This window comes from the organism of the source record quoted next, assembly GCF_019968955.1.
Source record: "MAG: Porospora cf. gigantea A chromosome Unknown PgA_NODE_33_length_63011_cov_353.023, whole genome shotgun sequence".
NCBI classification, from domain to species: Eukaryota; Apicomplexa; class Conoidasida; order Eugregarinorida; family Porosporidae; genus Porospora; species Porospora cf. gigantea A.
The window spans coordinates 49,258-63,011 of record NW_027151630.1 but is presented as its reverse complement, the minus strand read 5'-3'; the positions used below and the strand labels follow the sequence as shown (position 1 = coordinate 63,011).

Here is a 13,754-nt window from a genome sequence, read left to right as displayed (position 1 = left end):
CAGTTCAGGAAGGCCTCCCGTTCCACTGTTTGATACCATGGAAGCACATATCCTACGTATTCCCTGACGGGGAGATCCTAAAGGACGGAACTGCACTGGAAACGGTTTTACAGCGCATCAATGAGGAGTCCAACAAAGAGTTCGAGCGACGATTTCGACTATATCAGCAGCACGTGCCGGATTTCGTGTGGGAGGTTGAGAACAGTCGAGTGGCGGAGAACGTCCTAATCGAGGCAGCCCGTCGAACTCCTCCTGACCAGCTCGCACAGAGCGGTCTGTCGCAGCTGGATTTTGGTTGTGCAGCAGGCGGAGTGGACTTAAGATTTGAGGAGAGAGTAAAAGTGATGACACAAGGACCAATCCCGTCATGGTGGCGGGATGTGCAGGTCGTTGACCTGCACATCCCGCAACACTAGGCGCCATGGCGGTTATTATCAAGAGCCACAGTTCAGGAGGCCTCCCGTTCCAGTGTTTGATACCATAGAAACACATATCCTACATATTCCCGAAGCAGCAGATCCTAAAGGACCAAACAGCACTGGAAACGGTTTTACAGCGCGTCAATGAGGAGTTCGAGCGACGATTTCGACTGTATCAGCTGCACGTGCCGGATTTCGTGTGGGAGGTTGAGAACAGTCGAGTGGCGGAGAACATCCTAACTGGCGACAAAGCAGCGAGGTGCGTGACGTGTGGTGCACCACGCCAGATTTGCACACGAGGTGCCCATGCAGCAGGTGAAATCAGGCATCCCCGCAGAGAAGCGAAGACCCGCGGAGAATCCTCGCGCCGATAGCCGCACGATTCTCATTCGGAGGCACATGAAAGAGGTCAACGTGAAGCTGCCATCGCGGGTGCATGGAATTCCCGTACACAGGACACAGTCTCAGGTGTTGGGGCGGTTTGAGGAAACGTCCAACTTGGGGTCGGGCACGTATGCGGAAGTATTCAAGATCCGCGACAAGGGGGAACTAAAGGCTGGAAAGGTACTGGGACTTGACAAGTTCAACCACTCCCACTTCCCTCGGGTGACAAGTATGATGATATCTGAGATCGAGAACCTTGCCAAGTGCCAATGCCAGAATGTCGTTGGCCTCCACACCGTCATTGTTAATAAAGAGCAGGTGTTGCTGGTCCAAGAGCTGGTTGCTAACGGGCCTTTGTGGCCAGCAAAGAAGTTGGACCTGTCGTTGGCGTTCAACTACTTCGTGCAGCTGTTGCAGGCGATCCTGTTTATGCAGGAGCAAGGCGTGGTGCATAGAGACCTGAAGCCCACCAACATCCTGGCATCCGCAGATGGTTGGCTGAAGGTCTGCGACTTCGGATGGTCAGAAGAAGAAGCCAAGCTACGAGACGGCCCCCGAGAGTGGCCAGGCACTTTAGAAATAAATCCGCCAGAGATCATTGACTACCGACGCCACGACTGCTCTCGGAAAATCGATAACTACGCCCTAGGCATGAACATGCTGTATCTTTTTTACGGAAAGTTTGTATGCCGCCCTAAAGGCACTTCAGGGTTGGACGCCGCCAAGAAGATTTTTGAGGCTGTGGAGGGGCTCCGAAATGGTGCCGTGCTGAAGGGGTTTACTCGGGATGCCTGGAAAGTTTTCCTGGGTTTGACAGAACCGGATTCTGATGTCCGCTGGTCCATCGAAGACGTCATCTACTCCCCATGGTTCACCGAGAGGATGGCCAGAGTTGCCAGCAGGTGTAAAATGGGCAAGTGTCACATTTTCGCTCGGATTTGGCACCCAAGGATCCTAAGCTTGGTTAGTGAGCACAGCGCGAATCTCAGAACGCTTTCAGTGTCAACTGGAATGGGCAGCAGCTCCACTTTCAACGAGGCAGAGGCGTTTCGAGAGACCACAACAGAGAGCTGGGAGTCTCAGACACGCAAGCCACCAGGCAAGAAGCGACCTTTGTATTATTGTCTTAACGGTAGCTTATGATTTGTCTGCGGCTGCATCTCGTAAGAGATCTGCAAAAGTGAACGTCAAGAAATAAACGTTCTCTGTCGGAAGACCAGTCATTTAAAAATTCCAGAGGACAGCATTAAGGTTGACGGCGAGTTCCACTAGAGACCTATGGAGATTCCGCAGCTGGAGCTTTATATTGCCGCTGCGTGGAAGGAAGGCTGGTAGCTCACGTGTGGTGCGTGCTCCGGAAGAACCCTTCCCAGAAAGTGGTTCGGTCTACATCCGTGTGCAATGTACTCACATCCTGTAGAAAGGACCAGAGGCGGGAGTCGTCTCGGACCTCAGCTTGCATTGTGTCGCGTAGGGCGGATCCATCCGGAACCTCCAGGGCATCAGCACACCACTGCACTGTCTTCGACAGCAACACGTGACGTTCGAGATTCAGCTGTGAGAGCGAGCCAATGCTCATGTCCACGAAACCAAGTTGGGCGAAAATGGGATCCATCGGGAGGCGATCCTCAAGTGCCTGTGCCATTAGTTCCAGGGTTGCCACGATGTTCGAGACCGCATTTGTTACCTGGGAGTGCGATTCGTTCATGGAGACTCGATGATGCGCAAACATCATCGCTGGAGACTCAAGCTGTGCCTTCTCCAGATCCCTCAGAATGGAAAAGCACAGTGCAGAGAGCTGGTAGTGAACGGTGCGTATAGACCGAGTCACCAGCTTCATCTGGCCGCGATCGAACTTGTTCTTGGTCTGGCAACTGATTTCATGGCGAGCAGCTGTCATGAGACCGTCCAACTTCTTTAGCTTGTCCCCAGCCGACTGCAGACGAACGCTGTACTCTTGAGTCTCGTCGATGTGCGCTTTTGCGTCCTCAACCGCTGGCAGATCATGCATAGTGACATGCTGCTCAACAACCATCAACGGCGCGAGAACCTCCGCAAATCCCCGCATGACATCCGCGACTCCCAGGACAATTCGTGGTCTGGCGCGGTTCGGCAATATGCACGTGGACACGAAGGTGGCGAGCACGACGCCCAAGGTGATAAACACCATCCTTACAACTCCACGTCGGTTGACGCGTTCGGAACGGCCGTAGTTGATGTCAGACCAGGCGCCGAAAATGACTGTGCAACCCGTGGCCACTCCGTAGGAAGCTACATACGTGTAGTCTTTGATGTAGAGCCGGAGTACGGACAGCGCTACTGTGAGGCTGACCGCACCCAACCATATGAGAAACCCGGCCAGGGAGGTATTAAGATCGACCGTCATGTTCCACGTTACGAGATAGAAAACTCCCAGACCCAACGCGCCTCCGATGCAGGCCCCAAGCGCCCGGCCGATACTCTTGAAGATGGACTGCCCGGTCGTCGGCTCGATGCACTGCACAGCACTTGCTACGAGAAGCCAAGAAGAGTCAACTTCAGGCAGACAGGCACACATGATAGAGCCGAGGGCAACGGCTGTGATGGCCTGTAAAGGCCATCGCAGTCGTTCTACAAGATTTTTGCGAGAGACAGGCATGGCATAGGGCAGAAATAGACCAAATGTCCCACTGACACGCACTTCACAGATCAGACCTCGAGTTGTCAGGTTTCTTGGTGAATGCAGGCACTGCGGTTCGCTTGGCCATGCGCGTGTACTTGGCGTCTCCGTTAAGAATGCGGTCCAGATGTTGGCGAATGCTGGCATCCGTGGCCTCAAGCGGCCCAATAAACCTGAAGCGTTTCTTGTGGTTGAACACCACAACTGAGCCTGCCTCAACGCCGGGAAAGAACCCTTGCCACGCCTCATGCAGACTCAAATCGAGCCACATGAATGAGAACTTGCCGTCCTGATGCTCATCGCTGAAATGTGTGAGTGTTTCCAGGGTTGGCTTCGGGATGGGTCCCTTGGACAGATATATGACGCAGAGACCTTTCTTTAGGCAGACGTCTTGCACACTCAACTTCGAAAGTTCGGGGACGGCCTCCATGAGCCAGGGTTTAGGCGTAGCCTCCTTGGCGTCTCCGGAGAAGCCGCCTCCTTTTACAAAAGTTTCCGCTCTAATGTTAAGCCATTCGAAAACCTCCCCAAATGTGAACTTGGATGAGTAGTAGTCCGGGCCTAGACGTCGAGGATCATTAGACTTGACCAGCACCAGTTTCGGAAACTTAGTAACCTGGAGGCGGTCAGCGATGACGCTCATGCCGTCCTGCTTTATGGGGACGAACACGAAGTTCATACGGTCCGCCAACGCGTTGGCAACAGCGTGGAAGAGTCCCGCGGGCTTGTCGGCTTCGGAAAGAATAAAGACCTTGGGAACACCAACACCTTCCTTGATGAACTTGTCGAAAGTGGTAGGCGCTAGAACGCCAACATTGGTTTTCGGAATGGACCTCATCACCGCCTTTTCAATTGCGTCCCGACCGTTGCTTTTCAAAACGCGTTCTGGTGCAGGATTAGGCGGATACACCAGTAGTGTAGGTCCCTCAGTCTTCTTCCCGGAGCAGAAGGCCCTGTCAGCTCTGCAGTCTACAGCGCCGAACTTTGCCATCCCCTTCATTGCTGAAGCCGCCTGCTGGTAGGTGCCATTTAGATAGTCCTCATCCTCCTCGTCGTACATGAGGACGACGCTGACGTATGAATGGCGAAAACGGCCTATGGTTGCGTCGAAATTCCCAGTCGTAACCGGGAAGAAGTCGTGCTTCATTGGATTCACGAACGCTACGGTAGCGGCGATAAGCCCTGAGTGACTGGCCGAATTCAGACTCACCTGAGAGGACCAACAGCATAGCAAGAGTTTTGTGGATTTTTCAGCAGTCATTTCGGTGGGGATAAAAAACCTTTACTAGTTGTCTACAAATGACCCGTAAATGCTCTCGATGCTGCTCTTCTCGACGTCGTAGACAACTCTCCCTGAGGCATTCGCAAACTTCCGGAACTCGAACCGAATGACTCCACAGTTGACGATCTTGGACTTCGTAGCCACGTGCTCACCACGTACAAACATCTGGAAGAATCGCATAAACACCATCGAGTGTCCAGCGACCACGATGGGTACTTTGCCGGACTCGTCACAAGAACTGAACAGCCACTCCGCGAAACTCAACAGACGGTCCGCCGCGTTGGATACGATGCTTTTGTTCCCGTGATTGTACGCCGGGTCGAGGCTCGTGTTGTACATCGACGTAATGTTCAGAACAGGCAGGCTCCGCTCGAAGAAGGACGGTTCGTGAACGGTCTTGGCGTTGGAGAGGGATAGGCCATCAGGGTTTCGGGTTATTTCTTGCAAGTCAGAAACCATAAAAACCTTCTTGTAGCAGTGGTTAATGGCTGGCTGCATGCAGATCAGAAGAGTAGACATGGCCCTCCTTAGGTTGGAACAGACCAAGCGGCAGTCGACTTCGCCCTGTAGAACTTTGATGGCTTGTGAGACGGTCCTAGGGGGGTTGTTGGACCCGGTTTTTCCACCCGTTTGTATCCACTGGTTCAGTCTTTGCGCTTGCGTGATTCCGAGGGTCGACAAGGGAGAGTCCACTATGACACTGTCATTCTGGCAGGAGAGCATCAGCTCACCAACACACAGGAAGAACGTGCGAGCGATGCGCCCTAGGAACCCTGGTCGGTTGACAGCTGCATTCCACACCGACTCAGCGTGACGAATGAAGTAGATGGTTCGAGTCTCGACCAATTCAAAATCCTTGAGATCCTCTTGCTGCTGAGCCTCTATGGTGGTCTGAAGAGATTGCTGCTCAAAGGAGAAGAGTACGTATCCGAGGGAAAAGAAAAAAAGTCGTATCTTTAGCAGTAAAGCTTGCACCGTTTCAGATAATATGGCCAGGGACAGCAGCAGTGGGCGAAGTACAGTCGTCAGCAGTGAAACCTGCTTTAGCCCCTCGGTCGTGGTATGCGGCAATGAAATTCTCCATCCCAGCACCGAGAATTGGTTCCTATGTCTGTCGTCTCTTGTGACTGCAAGCCCCTTGGCAACGATCGTTGCCGAAAAGATGACGACCAGGCTGACTAAAGTCAGGTAGAGACCCGATTCCACGTAGTAACGGGGGCTTAAGAGCAGCATGTCCCGAATAAATGATTTTAACACCTTCTTGTTCATACGACATCGGAGAGCACATCACTCACGACTGGTGATAAGACGCTTCTTCAAAATCTTATAGCACATGTGTGTGACGAACTCTTCAGCGTGCACGTCACCTAAATCCGAGTCGTCTGCACTGTCTACGAAGAGCCTATATACAAGGAGCGGCGTTTCATCTGCAATCGCCTCCAGCAACCGACGTAAGCAGCAGACTGCTAGCTTTTTCACAGATTGGACGTCCTGCGCAACTCGAAGCAGGGCGGGAGCTGTCTGAGACTTCAGCTCGGCTACCGGCAACCAAGGACACTTAGCCCCGAGGATGGCGATGAGAAACAGTAGTACTGCAGGCGATTGTAGGTGGCCTGTGAGATGGGGTATGAGGACTCCAGCGTGGCAGGCGTTGAGGCGGAGCTGGAGAATGGGACTCTGGCTCCCAGCGAAGAGGGCAGCTAGGAGGAGAAAGCTTCGGTCTTCCACACGGTTCGCTGCGATCGCCGCGGCACAGTCATTCAGAAGGGAGGTCGTCCTCCGGTGGACCTCGTCATACGGCGGATTCCAGTCGTCGTCTGCAAGGAGTACTAGTAATGCGGTGTCGAGCCGGCATTCTGTAGAGAGAATGCTGTTTTTCACTGCGTCTGGCAGAGGGATGTCCGAGTTCAACGCTTTAGAGAGAGCTAGGACTCTTCGGTACTGGGGGGAATCGGGGGATCGCGACATGAAATGTTGAAACGCCCGTCTCGATACCAAAGAAACACTTTTCTCCCAAACCATCTCGATGAATCCGGAGATGAACGGGAGGAGGAGTGCAGTCCCAATCTCCAGCTGCTGCCGCAGTACTCGACTGACTGCAGCGACAGCATCCGCTTTTGTATTGTCCTTCAGGCCTTTCAGCAAACGGAAGCGGTTTAGAGGGGCGCTCGCGTCAAGGGTATTGCTGGGTTCTGCTGTGTGAAATGTCTGGAGGAGGGCTTCAGCTGTGTGAAGATCCTCGTCTCGAAGGTAGTCGCTGGATTTCGCAGCTAACTGCTGACAATGAAGTTCCAATTTGTGGTAGCTCTGCTTGATACACGTGGAGTCCTGTTGATGCAGGCCAGATGGTAGCTCTGGCGTCACAGCCAGAGAAGGCGCGCGGCCCCCTAAAACCACACCCGTCACAGCCAAGTCAAACCAAACCACGGCTGGATGCACTATTGGCACGCGTTCCCTCCAGAGTACCAGCAGCTCCTCACTCATTGAGAAATCTGGATCCGGAAGGTCCACCGGAGCCTGAAAGGTCGCCAAGGCCCAATCAATACAGAGGGCAGCATCGTCGGTCATAAGGCGGGGAAGCAGCAGCAAAACGAAGGGTTGCCGGCGAAGAACGGGAGGGGATCCGTTCAACTGAAGACCGCAACGCTGCCAGGTCCACTGCAAGAGGCGGATTGCGTCAAGGACCTCAGCCCGATCCAAAGGCTGGCCGTAGCCCGAATCCAAAAGCAATTGGCAGGCTAGGTAGTTGACCATCGCCGACGACCATGGATAGAGGACCGCTTGCCAGAACCCTATTCCTGTCAGCGCCCATGCCTCCCCCGATAGAAGTTCCCTACCCAACTCCCTCCTTATCCACGCAGAGAGAGCTGATGGGTCGGCATGCACGAGTCCTCGCCAAACCATAGTGACCTGTGACGGGGAGAATGTCATATCATCCGGCAGCTGCTGGATGACGCGCTGTACTACGCACCCAGCGTCCTCAGGAGTCAGTGAGCCGCTGGTTTCAAGCAGCGTCTGAAGCGCCTCGACGTTGGTAGTTTGCAGGCTGGCACCACACCTCAAGATCAAAGTTGTGTCCGCGCCGCCCAAATCTCGAAGGAGGCGGAGTACTTGAAGCAATTCTGCTTCAGTACAAACAGTGTGCCTCAGAACAAGCGCCACAAGCCGTTCCTGCACCTCACCAGACGCCCAAGCCTGCTCACAAAGGTCGAACAAGACCCGTCTCGGGAAGGGAATTGATAAATCTTCGGAGACCAGGTCCAGCATGAGGTCGAGACTGTAGGCTATTGTTGGCGACACCACGTTGCCTGCAGCGACCAATGAGACAGCCTGGATGGTCCAATCTGCGAGATGCCGGGTTCCTACGCCAGGACAGCAGCTCTCCACCACCGTCAGCATGGAGGCTAGCTTCTCCACCGTGGGTGCCATGTCTTCCCACTGCGCGAGACTCAGTGGTCGCACGTACTGTAGGCACCAGCCCACAACGTTGGCTGACTCTTCCATGTCTCGGAAGTCGTCTGGCGTCAGTGTTTCTGCGAGAGCGTGAACAATGCTGAGACCCAGATCAGCGCTGTGTAGCAGGGCGCGATTTATGAGGCGGGAGAGACCGGAGATGGCCTCAAGCCCGATATCCACCCTTTCCGTGGACTGCAGCGCTCCTGGGATCAAACGGAGAAGATGGTCTGCAGGTGCTGGAGGCAGTCGACACGCTACGTCAAGTAGCCGTGACGCATATGCTGGTATGAGGTAGATCTCGAGAAGGCCCGCCACATCGCATGCGAATGACATCGGGGAGTCGGGTTGCAATGTGCTGGCGACCTGTAGTAGGCCCTCCGCGCACTTCTGCTTGTTGGTCATCAGAATCTCCAAACAAGTCGCCTCCTTGAGGAGCGACAACCACAGGGACGGTCCGATGAGACCAGGCAGGCACTGCATCTCATGATATCAAGGCCCTCACTGATTCCAGTAGTGCGGTGACGATCTGCATGCCGGTCATCTCAACCACCTGCGCCAAGTCCTGAGACTTCGGACTGCCAACCTTCACCAACAGCAGGCGAAGCAGCTGCTTGGCGCACGCGAGTGACGTGGGAGAGGAGGTGGGCAGCGCCAAGCATGCCGGAAGCAAGCGTGTCTTCAAAATCCACCCGCAAAGGATTCCAGCAGCTGTGTCCGCTTGCTCCACGAACGCTGTAAACTCTGCCACGATTTCGGCCTTGGCGACGTCCAAGCACTCCGCTGACTCCAGCCTGCAGGCGAGACACTCCACACAAAGGTGACCTAGTTTGCCGTAGCGAGATACGTGCTGCGTGCTACGTTCTCATCACAGATGCGTCCTACCAGGTAACGAAGCTTGCCAAGGCCAAAGGCAGCACCTCTGCGGCCGGCTTGACCAATACCGGCAGGCTGACCTTCTGGGTCGACGGCGGTGCGAGAAGCCGTCGTCGCACTGAGTTCAACCTCTCAAAGGGCATTAAATACGTGCATGCGTCTCTTACGGCCTGTAGCCTCGCACCTGAGATTGTCGGTGGCGCGTGTTATCTGGTTCTGCAGGCTGCTTTGGTCATGGTTTCGGAGTCTGTGGCCCACGCCTGCGCTGATGCCGCTTTACAAGGTGCTCATGGCTGGCCGACCAAAATCTGGGAAGACATCTCTGATTATGGCGTGGAAGCTCCGGAGCTTCATAGAGGTCGCACCTACGTTAGTGGAGCGAGTAGAACGGTTTGATGTGCAAACTACTGCAGGTCGTTTTGCGACGTTGGAGATCACAGAGATGCCACCTGAGTGTTCTGGAGCGAAGAAGGTGATAAAGGACTTCTGCGCCGCGTTCTATGTGGTAGATGCGCGAGACCTCAGCCAGGTTGAGGATGTACGCTCTGACCTCTCTCAGCTGCAGCGGCTTTTCTCCTGGCTCTCCGTCATCGTTCTTTTGAACAAAATTGACAGCAAAGCTGCGCGCCCTAAGGAGTGGGAGGCATCACTGCAAGTTCACAACGCCGACGAGGACATGAAGGTGATGTTTGTGTCTGCGCTCAACCACCAGGGGCTGCAGGAGGCGCTGGATCTCGTATTCGAGCCGACCGTGACGGAAGAGGTGTGAGTTGAATGTGTACGTGCGGGAATTAAAAATAAATGAGTCGACAATTTTTCAAACATCCTCCTTCATTTGAAGAGACTCTCAGTCCGCGAGGTCGTCAAGTTCGGCTCCTCCTGCAGCAATTAGTGCTGACTGGTGGCTCTCTGGAGGATCGAGAGGAACACAAATCAAGGACACCTGCGAGCCCAGCAATTCCGCCAACCAAAAGCCAAGGCCGAGAGGTCTCAGTCCCACCTTCACCAACGTTCTTGGCGATGTTTAGCGAGCCCGCTTCAGTCAGTCGACCTGCTTCTTCTGTCAGTCGCCCGGCTAAAAGGCGCCGCACCACACCAGGAGTAGAGGCTGTGTGGTCGCGTTTGAGGAGTTCAGAGAACGCGATTAGCGTGGAGGGCCAGACCGTAGCGCTGGCATGGCTATTTACAGACCTCTCGACCTCACTGCGGCCCTCGAAGACTAAAATCACGGCGGAGTCCACTCTAACTGACAGGTTTCCAGAAATCTTTGGGATCGTCGTTTTCGTCGTGGATAAGGCCGAATGTCACTTTGTGCGGACCGACACCACCAAGCCACTGTTCGACGTACTGGAGATGCGGCCTAGGAGGGTTGTAGTACCGAACCTAAAGGAGTTCTTGGTGCCCGTTTTGAGAAGTCAGCCGGATTTTAGCCCATCTCGCGTCGTGAAGTTGGCACCATGCCCGATTCTGGATCCATTTTTGCTTTCGTGGCTATTACGACCCGAGTTCGTTGACGTGAAGAGGCATACGTTGGATTTTCTAGCTGAGGCCTGGAAACTGCCTCAGAGGTCCCGTACCGCTGAGGAGCCTTGGTTGTCTGCTCACGAAGATTCGGTGTTAGGTGCCAACCTGTGCCGAGCACTCAATGCGCGCATGAGGACCAATAGGGATCTCCAAGACGTGTATTCCAATGTAGAGCTTCCTCTCTGCATGGTCCTCGCACGAATGGAGGCCATCGGTGTCCCCTTTGACAACCAAATCAACTTTCGATTTCGGCAGGCCTTGGAAGAGCGTATGAACACGCTGTCCTGTGCCGTTCGCGAAGCCACTGGAATTCGAAACGTAAACTTGGCGTCGCCCCAGCAAGTAGCCCATTTGATCTACGATGTGCTTAATCTCCAGCCCAAGAAGGGAGCGACAAACTTGAAGACAGCCCATCGGTCCACTGCGGAATTGGGTCACTATCATCACCCTGTGGTGGACCTGATCGTCGACTACCGACAATGTGCTAAGATTTTATCGGGCTACCTCAACAGCGTGGTGCCGCTAGCAAGCGACGCCAAGCCACGCATCTACCCAAGCTGGAACCAGACCTCTGTCCTTACGGGACGCCTCTCCTGCTCCAACCCCAACATGCAAACGCTGCCGAAGGCTGTGGCCTTGTCCGTGGGAACCGTTTCAATAAGACAAGCTGTCGTCGCGAGTTTTGAGGAATGGTGTGTGGTGGCTGCGGACTACTGTCAAGTGGAGGTGCGGATTCTGGCGCATTTCTGCCCGCCTGGTCCCCTGCGGCAGGCTGTGGAGACCTCGGACCTGTACACAACCATGGCGAGCCGAGCGTTCCGGTGCTCTTCAGAGGACGTCAGCGCGCAAATGCGAGCACGTACTAAAGTCACGTGTCTAGCGCTGCTTTACGGTGCTGGCTCCCAGACGCTCAGGGAGCAGCTAGGGGGGTCATTGGATGAAGCACGAGCGTTCAAGTCCGAGATTCTGCGATCATTCCCAGAGATAGCGTTATTCACTTCAGACACGGTAACGGCAGCTCGAAAAGCGGGCTTCATACGGACGTTGCTTGGGCGCACGAGGACTCTCGAGGGGCTCCAGTCATTACGAGTTGTGGAGCGAGCTGAAGCCGAGAGGCAGGCCGTCAATTCGAAGTTGCAGGGCTCTGCCGCGGACTTGATGAAGGTGGCCATGCTTAGAGTGGAGGGCTGTCTGCAGCGGCTCGGAGGGAGGATGGTGCTGTCCGTCCACGACGAGATCGTCGTGGAATGTCCAACAGAACGACGCGAAGAAGTCTGCACGGCACTCGTCGCAGAGATGCAAGCTGCTGGAAAGGCGGTTGGACTGCAGGTGCCACTCGCAGTCACGGTCAGCTGGGGAGACTCGTGAGTCGGCTGGGTAGTTGACACAGATGGGCGTCTTGCGCCAAAGACACAGTCGAACAGAAGAAGCCGGAGGCAGTGGCCTCTCCGGAACAGTTGGATGTCAGTCTGAGTGACTCGAGTAACTCGAGTGACAAGGTGAAGGTGGAGTCCGCCGAATCTTCCGCTGCATTGGACCCCAGGGTTTCAGATGCTGGTCATCGCGTTGGACTAAAGGCATCGATCGCTGCCGAGATTGACTATGACGATGACCTGGACTTCGATTTCTAGTGGTGGCACTCAGGAAGAATGCTTGGCACGAATGGGAAGGAAAAATCTGTGCGCGACTCGTCAGGTGCGAAGCCCATCACAGGCTCAGCGTTTTCGGGGCCCGAATACTCTATGATAGGTTGAACAGCGATGATTGGTTGGCAGGTTATACAATCTCCCAAAGAGGCCAACTTAAACGAGATTCCCAGTCGACGACCGAGGCCTTCCCATGCCACAGTATCCCAGGACAACGACACAAACTGCGCCGGTCGGGTTCGCAGTGTCTCTGACCTGACGTAAACCTCTGGCGAGACCAAGATCCATTGACCACTCGTATCTGTCTCGGGCAGTGCTCCCACAAAACAGATTTCGGCGTTTGGAGTATAGGAGTTGCAAACCATTTGTCGGGCAATTAGGGGTTGGACGTAGCTCTCAAGCCCGCGAGGTGGGAAGTGGCAGCCACGATGGTGTGGGTCCCAAACCAAAATCTTCGAGCCTCCCTCTTCTCGGAGTTCAGTAGATCCAAGGAACTGACACAAAAATTCGATAGGAGACCACGTCACCACCAGGTGCGGCCCGTCAGTAAGGAAGGGAGCCGCCATGGCAACTTGCGGAACCGTCGTCTCCAAAACCCCTGACTTGGAGTGGGCGCATGCCCAGAGCCCTCGGGAGGTGTGCAGGTGGTTGGCGGGGCGTATTGTCAGGCAGGGCTCGTGGTCGGGCTCCACGAATGGCAGAAGGGGAGCCCCGTCTGCAGTCCACAATGTAGACCCAGTACCTGAAGGAAGGGCTGTAAACCTTACCACTGGGGGGTGGTTTGAAGCACAGGGAACCGTATGACTAGTCGACTCCCATGGCGACACTAATGAGAGGTGTGAGAGTGGTAGGCCTAGCAGAGACTCAGCGATATCGTGGAGGTACCCCCACTGAAGCACCGCATCTGCTCCAGTGAACTCTGGGCGTACCGGAGCGGCGGGCAGCGGGGTTGTGTGGGCGCAGGTTAATGGGACGGTGATACCATCCGTGAGTATGCACTCTCCTTCTTCACCCTCTGGTGATACGTCACCATGCGCACGGAACAAGGGTAACAATTCCTCATTCGTTTTGCGGATTCTGTTCTGAATGCCTTCTTTCAGTTGGTGGCTCTGCCAGCTCAAAGAGCGAGGGATGGACTCCAGAAGTAAAGGAATATCCTCAGTAGGCTCAAACCACTTAAATGTCGGCGGGGTCAAAACTTCCGCGTCAACCAGTCGGCAGGCAAGTTCCAATCCCCTACTAAACACACTGCGCGTCACCAGGACCCTAACCGCCTCCAGAGACCTGGTTTGCTCCAGCAGCATCAGACCCACCACTCCCAGCGGGCACGTCAGGAGCACTACGTCAGCTTCGGGCACAGCAGCCAGCTTCAAACCCACACCTGACGCTTCAAGAGGGACATCCACCAGCACGGTGACGCCTGGAAGGTGGAGGAGGGCGGAGTTGAAAAGGTCGTCCTGCTTGAGTGGTCGAGAATACTTTCTACCCTGCATTAATCGGCGATTCTTGAG

At 54.8% G+C, this 13,754-nt stretch overlaps 8 protein-coding genes across 13 annotated transcripts; 3 read left to right on the top strand and 5 right to left on the bottom strand.

The window, feature by feature from the left end:
* Positions 1-725: 725 nt before the first annotated feature.
* Positions 726-1,946, top strand: KVP18_001996 (uncharacterized protein; the record flags this gene model as incomplete). Its single annotated transcript, XM_067952557.1, has 1 exon — positions 726-1,946. The coding sequence occupies one exon, from the start codon at positions 726-728 to the stop codon at positions 1,944-1,946; it is 1,221 nt and encodes a 406-aa protein (XP_067809542.1).
* An 81-nt stretch (positions 1,947-2,027) lies between these two features.
* Positions 2,028-3,441, bottom strand: KVP18_002005 (uncharacterized protein; the record flags this gene model as incomplete). Of its 2 annotated transcripts, XM_067952569.1 has the most annotated exons (2): positions 2,028-2,115; positions 2,144-3,441. In XM_067952569.1, 2 exons carry the CDS (start codon positions 3,439-3,441, stop codon positions 2,028-2,030), a joined length of 1,386 nt encoding a protein of 461 aa, XP_067809554.1. The 2 variants fall into 2 exon arrangements, with proteins under 2 accessions (XP_067809554.1, XP_067809555.1); XM_067952570.1 differs by lacking the exon at positions 2,028-2,115 and having other exon boundaries at positions 2,140-3,441.
* A 43-nt stretch (positions 3,442-3,484) lies between these two features.
* Positions 3,485-4,723, bottom strand: KVP18_001982 (uncharacterized protein; the record flags this gene model as incomplete). 2 transcript variants are annotated; one of them, XM_067952531.1, is made up of 2 exons in its annotated part: positions 3,485-4,644; positions 4,673-4,691. In XM_067952531.1, the coding sequence occupies 2 exons, from the start codon at positions 4,689-4,691 to the stop codon at positions 3,485-3,487; spliced, it is 1,179 nt and encodes a 392-aa protein (XP_067809516.1). The 2 variants fall into 2 exon arrangements, with proteins under 2 accessions (XP_067809516.1, XP_067809515.1); XM_067952530.1 differs by having other exon boundaries at positions 3,485-4,723.
* A 24-nt stretch (positions 4,724-4,747) lies between these two features.
* Positions 4,748-6,013, bottom strand: KVP18_002001 (uncharacterized protein; the record flags this gene model as incomplete). Of its 2 annotated transcripts, none has more annotated exons than XM_067952564.1 (1): positions 4,748-6,013. In XM_067952564.1, one exon carries the CDS (start codon positions 6,011-6,013, stop codon positions 4,748-4,750), a length of 1,266 nt encoding a protein of 421 aa, XP_067809549.1. The 2 variants fall into 2 exon arrangements, with proteins under 2 accessions (XP_067809549.1, XP_067809550.1); XM_067952565.1 differs by having other exon boundaries at positions 4,748-5,977.
* An 18-nt stretch (positions 6,014-6,031) lies between these two features.
* On the bottom strand, positions 6,032-9,216 carry KVP18_001978 (uncharacterized protein; the record flags this gene model as incomplete). Of its 2 annotated transcripts, XM_067952524.1 has the most annotated exons (3): positions 6,032-8,674; positions 8,703-9,054; positions 9,083-9,216. In XM_067952524.1, the coding sequence occupies 3 exons, from the start codon at positions 9,214-9,216 to the stop codon at positions 6,032-6,034; spliced, it is 3,129 nt and encodes a 1,042-aa protein (XP_067809509.1). The 2 variants fall into 2 exon arrangements, with proteins under 2 accessions (XP_067809509.1, XP_067809510.1); XM_067952525.1 differs by lacking the exons at positions 8,703-9,054; positions 9,083-9,216 and having other exon boundaries at positions 6,032-8,680.
* Positions 9,217-9,341: 125 nt separating this feature from the next.
* KVP18_001980 (uncharacterized protein) lies at positions 9,342-9,842 on the top strand (the record flags this gene model as incomplete). Its single annotated transcript, XM_067952528.1, has 1 exon — positions 9,342-9,842. The coding sequence occupies one exon, from the start codon at positions 9,342-9,344 to the stop codon at positions 9,840-9,842; it is 501 nt and encodes a 166-aa protein (XP_067809513.1).
* Positions 9,843-9,874: 32 nt separating this feature from the next.
* Positions 9,875-12,228, top strand: KVP18_001991 (uncharacterized protein; the record flags this gene model as incomplete). Of its 2 annotated transcripts, XM_067952549.1 has the most annotated exons (2): positions 10,094-11,961; positions 11,988-12,228. In XM_067952549.1, 2 exons carry the CDS (start codon positions 10,094-10,096, stop codon positions 12,226-12,228), a joined length of 2,109 nt encoding a protein of 702 aa, XP_067809534.1. The 2 variants fall into 2 exon arrangements, with proteins under 2 accessions (XP_067809533.1, XP_067809534.1); XM_067952548.1 differs by lacking the exon at positions 11,988-12,228 and having other exon boundaries at positions 9,875-11,965.
* On the bottom strand, positions 12,225-13,736 carry KVP18_005154 (uncharacterized protein; the record flags this gene model as incomplete). Its single annotated transcript, XM_067949530.1, has 1 exon — positions 12,225-13,736. One exon carries the CDS (start codon positions 13,734-13,736, stop codon positions 12,225-12,227), a length of 1,512 nt encoding a protein of 503 aa, XP_067809556.1.
* Between the last annotated feature and the right edge of the window lie 18 nt (positions 13,737-13,754).